The 7,562-nt window shown below is 48.2% G+C and overlaps 1 protein-coding gene across 4 annotated transcripts in view; it reads left to right on the top strand.

The window, feature by feature from the left end:
* Farp1 (FERM, ARH/RhoGEF and pleckstrin domain protein 1) overlaps nucleotides 1-7,562 on the top strand; it is a 273,522-nt gene that overhangs the window by 213,039 nt on the left and 52,921 nt on the right. For all 4 annotated transcript variants that reach the window (XM_023715164.1, XM_004631194.3, XM_023715162.1 and 1 more), the window contains 4 exons: nucleotides 367-464; nucleotides 3,261-3,375; nucleotides 4,168-4,315; nucleotides 7,065-7,160. In XM_023715164.1, the coding sequence (XP_023570932.1) occupies nucleotides 367-464; nucleotides 3,261-3,375; nucleotides 4,168-4,315; nucleotides 7,065-7,160 (457 nt within the window). The remainder of the gene's footprint in view (nucleotides 1-366; nucleotides 465-3,260; nucleotides 3,376-4,167; nucleotides 4,316-7,064; nucleotides 7,161-7,562) is intronic.

Genomic DNA, 7,562 nt, shown 5'->3' with positions numbered 1-7,562 from the left:
TCTCTGTCTCTGTCTCTGTCTCTGTCTCTGTCTCTTTCTGTCTCACACACACACCCTACACACAAACATACACAGGTTTGTAGGTTATAGTTTTGCATTTTTATGACTGTCCCTATAAAATGAAACATGTTGGCCGCTGTGTGAAAAGACGGCTGCTTATGCCTACTGTTCTCTATCATCTGGGGATGGTAAGTGTTGACGCCACAGCAGGCAGGACCTCCCGATGCCTCAGCCCTTTTTATCACTTGGTGCAGGCACCCATCTTTAGTTTCTCAAGGTGAGCGTGGGCTGCAGGGTCAGGCCCACCCCTCACATGACCCTGTGCTCCCCTGTGTGACGCCTGTCTCTCTCTGTTGGCCTTGGCAGGTACCTGTTTGCTCTGCAGGTGAAGCAGGACTTGGCTCACGGCAGGTTGACCTGCAATGACACCAGCGCCGCGCTCCTAATCTCACACATCGTACAATGTAAGTTCTGTCTGTGTGCTTGGATGTTGGAAACGGCACAGCGATCTGATTGGTAGCGGGGGGACCATCACATCCACACACGGACACACAAAAGCCACCTTGAGAATGTGTTCTCTGTTTACACTCTCTCATGAGTGTTAATACATGAGCTCTGTGTCCCGGTCATTATCTCCTTTACTGAGGGAGGAGCGTGCGCCTGATCTCTCACCTGTCTCAGAGGAGAAATGTGAAGAACAGTGGCCAGATGGGCCGGACTTGCTCGGGCCTGCCCTCAGAGCTGATACTCGCTGTTGATCAGGGCAGACTGGCCTTGAGCTACACAGCTCCCCCTGGGAACAAGCATTGTTTCCTCGGTCTGCCTCGTGCGCTCCTCTCTGGAGTCCCTTCCCAGAGAGCAGAGCCTGGGGAGCGGACGAGTGTCGCAGTCGTAGATCACATGGCACTGAGGAAGGCGCACTGAGAGGCTAGCAGAAAGGAAAGAGACGTGGCTGTGCTGTTCTTCGTGTGAGAGAAAAGCCAGCCAGTCCTGTGTAGTGACTCACGGGAACGTGTGTTGTCAGATCCATAGGCCCTGAGAAGCCCGAAATAAAAGTACTCAAGAAATTTAGAACTTGGTCGAGTCCCCCATACAGTCAGTCTTCGCTGCTCTTACATTCCGTAATCACAAGTTCCCCCATTTCCTAAGATGTTTGCCAGGCATGCCTGGATCAGTACTCGGGTACCCAGAGCTGCCTCTCATTGGTTGTCATGAGAAATGGAGCCCCCGATGCACCCATTCCCAGCTGAGGTGGGACAGGCCCAGGCTTTGTCACCACCTCCGGTGCCCAGCCCGTGAACCAACATCATTTTTCTCAGTCTGCTTAATGCCATGCTTTTGGGATTTTCATGCTATTGTGAGTGATTTTAGCATTTAAATTGGCCCCTAAGCACGGTACTGAAGGGCTGCTTAGGGTCCCCACACCCAGCATGACATGCTTAGGAAGAAAGCGTGTCAGATGAGTGTCATTCACATGTGGGTTCTGCTGCTACTGGCCACAAGTTCAGTGTGAAAGAATGTGTATTAAGCAAGACATCTTCCAACAGAAACACACAAAACACTGGTGAATGAAATTGCTGTTTCAGGAGCCCCGTAGTTATCCTAGAAGTGGTGGTTCAGTAATCGATAATTCAGTGTTCATGGTGACTTTTTAAAATCACAACTACCTGAATCAACTGAGCTGCCCATCGTGAGACCAGGGAGAGAATTGCAGAAAAATCAAGTCACCATTGTCTGCGTCCCGAAGCTAACAGTGGCACTGTCCCTGGACGTCCCTCACGTCTGCACTGATTCTCTGATGGAGAGCAGCAACTTAACTCCCAGTCAGGGAGAACGTGTAGCTGGGCCTAGCAGGAGGAAGCCAAGAGCGAGGGTTTCCCCCCATGGCCCCGCTGCCACAGGTGCCCTGACGTTGCTCCCTTCGGGGCAAGCCTTGGTGGATGCGATTTATGATGCCACATAGCCTGGGACTGTTGCCCACAGCGTGACAGACGGGATGTTGCAGGGGACAAAGCAGAAGGAGCCACTCACTGGCCTTTCATGTGGACAGCCAGGATCTGGCCATCAGGCTGCCTTTTATTCCGCTTGTTATACTGACTGTGGGACACCAAGTAAAAACCGAGTCTCAGAAGTTGTCACCTGAGCATGAACCGGTGTTTCAAGCCAAAGTACAACTATCCGTTTCACGTTCTGTGCTTTAAACTCCCACAAGTACAGCGATTTAGAGGTCTGTGTTGAGGCTCCGTGAGCAAATGCATCGTATTTCTTAAGGATGAAAAGGAAGAACTTGCAGTCTGTCTCATTATTTCTGACCACAAGAATAGAAAACTAATAAACTCAATTTTCTGAGACAACATGATGCACGTTTACATCCACTTACAGTCCTCTTTCCTTTCCGTATTAAAGGCTTTGAGGCTTTGGGTCCTGCTGTTATAATTTGGAGCTTCAGAGGGTAGTTCTGTAAAGTCCTACAACTCCAGGGACTGCGATCGCCCACGTGGCTAGATCTTACTGCTGAGAAGCAAGTGTCCCCAGAATGGGTGGGGAAGAAGGGAACAGGAATAGCTTCCGGCATTCTGCACGGTGCGGTAGGGCCATTGGGGTGGACAGCAGTGGTAGAGTATTTCTTTTTCTTTTGTCTTTTTGAGATAGGGTCTCTTACTATGCAGTTCAGGCTGGCTTTGAACTCACTTTGCAGCCCAGGCTGGCCTTGAAACAATTCTCTGCCTCAGCCTTCCCAGTGCTGGGACAACAGGCGTGTACCACCATGCCCGGCTGATGGAATATTTCTGAATGGCCAGTGGAGAGGAGTTTGAATATGCTCAGTGCAAAAAAATGGTATAATTTGAGGTGATAAATATGCCAGTTACCTAGATCTGATCATGATACAGTGTATACATGTACTGAAAAGCTACACTGTGTCCAGTAAATATATTAAAGAATATGTGTCTGTTGCAACATATATATTAAAATAACAAAAACAAAACAAAAGTAGATACCAAGAACATGTATGGCTGAAGATGGATGATGGTGAAGTTTTCTTTCCAACTATTGGCAAGGAGCAGTAGGAAGTCTTTTTATATTATCAGAATTGTTAACTACGCCCTTGTATCCCCACCTTTGACCTTGAGCCCTTACAACAGTCCCCCCAAACTGGACTTGTCTGATACTGTCTCCTGCTTTCTGGCTTGCTTGCCAAGCAGTGTAACGGACTGTGACATCTTCATCCTACTTGGCCTCTTTTTTCTGCTTCTTTGTAGCCGAGATTGGGGATTTTGACGAAGCACTGGACAGAGAGCACTTAGCGAAAAATAAGTACGTACCTCAGCAAGATGCACTAGAAGACAAAATCGTGGAATTCCACCATAACCACATGTGAGTCTCACCCATGGCTTCAGACTATATTCGAGCTGCCTTGCTCTCTGCCTCCTAGTGTGCATGAGTGTGCACACACTCGTACGCACACCCTGAACCATCATGAAATGCACCAAGCCAGGGCAGAATCTCATGACCTTGTGCCCCTTCCCCAAGGACGTAGGGCCTAGTGTGCTTCCAATGAGACTTGTGAGCCTGGAGTATTAGGGCTTGGAGGCCTTGAAATAAAAAGGAGAGTGTAAAACCCAAGGCCCTTCAGTTAGCAGCTTCCCAGGATATGGGGAGGGGCGTGGTCAAATAGGCACAACCAGCGGATATTGAGAAGCTCTGGACTCCTCATAATCTCTTCATATATTCTTGCTTTTTGTTTCGTGCTGTGACCCATAAAAGATGTTCAAAGATTCTCTGAGCTTCTTGCTGTTGGTCTAAGGCCTGGCAAACTTAGGAAAGGGCTTGTGCCTTGAACTTGGTGTGCAGGTTTGGGTTATTGTAACTGAGCATTTGTTTAAGACAGCAAAGTTTTGCTTTCAGGTGACCTTGGAGGAAACTCTAAGATTCCAGAAATCTGGCTGAGTTCGAGATAGACTTTTAGGCTCTGTGTTACCTGAGCAATAGTGCTTTTGTCCTAGCTGTTAGGCTCTGGGTTTACCAAAGGGGAAGCTGGTGTCATCTGATCTGGGAGCCCCAGTGTTCGCAATGAAGTGCCTTTTATTACCCAAGAGAAGTTGCTGAGTCTCAAATACACACAGGGAATTCAAATCCCCTGGCCTTTCTCTTGACTGTCTTTGTCAGCGGGCAAACTCCGGCAGAGTCAGATTTCCAGCTCCTGGAGGTGGCCCGACGGCTGGAGATGTACGGAATCCGCTTGCACCCAGCCAAGGACAGGGAAGGCACTAAGATCAACCTGGCCGTCGCCAACACTGGGATCCTCGTGTTTCAGGTGAGCACGCGGGGGAGGGAGGGAGGGTTGGCCCTTCCCCTGGTGCACGTGGGTGGCCGAGCTAAGAGCTGGTCCCTGTTTTTAAGGGAATAAGAACCAGTAAGCGTATTTTAGGTTTCTGTTTTCCAGACTCTTACTTCCAGGTTCTTTTCCGTTCACTCTTGTGCTGGTTAGGAAATCTATCCTGTAGATTCATTTGCATTTATTGACTTAGTAGATCCATAGAAGCCTGTATCTCTCAGTGGACCCATGCTTGGAACCTACTCTAATGGAATTGAGATTTCAGAATCTAGTATAAACGCCTTTTCACACTGGAAGATGGCATTTTGCTGTAGTGGGATCCTTTTTTTAAGTCTGATTTGGGATGAGCGAGCTTCCTTGGGACTTTGAATATGGCTACCTTATAATGCATTTTACTTTTTTTTTTTTTTTTTTTTTTTGGCAGAACCAGGGATTGAAGTCAGGCTCTTGCGCTTGCCAGGGAAGTGCTTATTCCACTGAGCCATCTCCCTGGCCCTATACTTTTGAAACAGAGCAGTTTTATCCACTCATAAAAGCTGGACCCTTGTACTGTAATAGTTTTCCAGAAGAAACAAACACTGCACTTGAATTGTTACCAGTATTTTACCCAAGGGCATAATGATATCCCACTCTCAAAAGTGTGTACTCTCTTAATCACCTGCCTATTGGACCATTTTATATATCGATGTTCTCAGTAGTTTCATTAAAGTGACATATTTGCATATGTTTACAATGTGTGGTTTGATAGGTTCTTCTGAAACCATAATGAGATCAAGATAATGAATATATTCACCACCCTTGTATGAATCCCCTGTTTGTTACATGAAATATCTGAGCCTGAATAACACAAAGGAAAGAGGGTTTTTTAGCTCACAATTTTGGGGTCTAAAAATCCAGACAGCATAGCTGCAGTTGTGGGCAGGGCCTTCCGGCTGGGTCCCCTCATGGCAGACATAGTTGCAGGAGCTCGTGGGAAAGGAAGTGCTTGTATCACCAGACAGGAAGCCGAAGAGCACTGGGATCTCCGGAGCACAGGCCCATCCCTGCCAAGGACACACCCTCAGCAACCTGAGGACCTGTACTAGATAGACCCGCCTCTCCACGAGGTCACCACCTCTTAACATCATACACTGGGGGCCAGGCCACACCTAAAACACAGCAACTGCCCCCCCATATGTTTCCATAACACCTTCTCAACACAAGTGGGTAACTTGTGCTTTCATTTTAATGGGTATGTGGGAAACATCTGACCTTGTTATGGAAAGGGGTCACATTTCACCCAGTTCTGAAGTTGTAAAATGTGCCTGCCCTAAAGCCCTTTGTGAGCCTGCTAGGCTCAAAGCCCTTTGCCTACATGGCCTCTCCACATTTATCAAATTGTGGGAGTTGTCAGCTCACTTGTCACACATTTGTAACAGATGCTAATTACTATGCATTGGGATCACATCCTACGAAGAATTGGATTTGGGTTTCATGTCAGAAGTGACATTCTGAGAGCAGCGTGGTATTTGAGGAGGCGATTGCTCCCAGTAGTTTTTGACCTTCGTAAATAATCCATTAGCACCTGATTAAAATAATAATAAAAACCAAGTGTACTTTCATTACCACTATTAAATTTCAAAGTCACAACCTTTAAAGATATCTAAACAGTTATACAGAAGGGGAACAGTGTCTCACAGTGGAATTAGTTTGTTTCGTGTGAATACAGTCTAAATATTGAGCATTGCTGGGTGATTCAGTCATGGATGACTCAGCCTTTCAGTCACATGCAGAGTTCATCTCCTGCCAGGGCCGAGTTGCTTCATCCCTACTGTGGACCCTCCTACCTAGGAGGGTCAGGAATATGCACAGATGTACCTCTGGAGATAGAGTCATTTACTGTGCAGAAAAAATAAACAACTTGGGCCAGGGATATAGCTTAGTGGCACAAGTGTTCACGGGCCTGGTGTTCACGGGGCTGCAGGGAATCCTGATTTCCGTGGAGTCAGGATGGGTGAGAAGTCCTAGCTGGAAAGTCCCCATGATTCTCTACACATCCCACCAGACTGAAGCCACTTGACCTGTTTGTGTCCCACACAAAGGTGCGGGGTGGCCACCGAACCTGCCTGGTGGACCTGGCTTTTGTCCTTGGCCCTGTGATTCTGTCAGAAACTTGCTGGACACAGGCTTGTGACCCCCGTGGACAAGTGGCTCTGTTGCTCATGCTGTATGAACAATAGCTGCTAGAGTCAGGGTAACGGTGCACACCTGTAATCCCAGCATTTAGGAAGCTGAAGCAGGAGGATCACTGAGTTCAAGGCCAGCCTGAACTGCATGGTGAACCCCCCCCAACAAAAAAACCCAAAAGGCTTCACATGGGAACCTCTCCCTACCACATTAACAGTGCAATAAAATACATCCATGTTGCAGTTTTTGTCACTAGGTTTTCTATGAGGTTTGATCAGATACAGCCCTTAGGACAGTACCTGCCACTCCCAATGGAGTGGCTGCTAATTATTGTGGTGGTTGTCTCTCTTTTTATTGTTACCTTGATTGGCTCCTTCTCTCCCGGCAGCAGGTTTAGTCTGAATGCCAGATCAGGTAATTAGCAAGAAGTAATGATCCAGGAATGTGTAACACCGGCTTCCCACAGGTGTGCGTGCGCTCCAGCTCGAGGCATCATTCCTGTGTGTCGGCCCTCTGCCCTCCCCCTGCACAACCTGGCTCACTGGCTGCTCTTTCTTCCTAGGGTTTCACCAAGATCAACGCTTTCAACTGGGCCAAGGTGCGGAAGCTGAGCTTCAAGAGGAAGCGCTTTCTCATCAAGCTCCGCCCTGACGTCAACGTAAGTGGCTGGGGCTAGAAGGTACCGGCTTGACTGTGGCTAGCTTCGTAACGTAGGAGTTGAGCTCTGTGCGGAGCAGGACTTGCCCGCAAGCCATGGCCAGCAGCTGCCAGGTGCACGTGTAAGGATGAGCGCTGGAGTCTGTGTAGATAACTGGATCCCGGTGCTTGGTAACTGCCGTGGTACCCAGGAGGGTCGGGAGTATGCGCAGATGTACACCTGGAGACAGGGTCATTTACCTGTGCAGAAGAAAATAAAAAACAACTTGGGCCAGGGATATAGCTCAGTGGCACAAGTGCTTGCCTGGCAAACACAAGGGTGTATGGGGCTGGTGAGATGGCTCAGTGGTCTAAAGCACCTACTTAGAACAAGCTTAGCAAAGCACAGGGACCGCAGTTCAAT

The sequence above is a fragment of the Octodon degus genome, unplaced genomic scaffold (assembly GCF_000260255.1).
Source record: "Octodon degus isolate 3935 unplaced genomic scaffold, OctDeg1.0 scaffold00039, whole genome shotgun sequence".
Lineage (NCBI taxonomy): Eukaryota > Metazoa > Chordata > Mammalia > Rodentia > Octodontidae > Octodon > Octodon degus.
The sequence above is the reverse complement of the archived record's forward strand: the minus strand, read 5'-3'. Positions and strand labels throughout refer to the sequence as shown.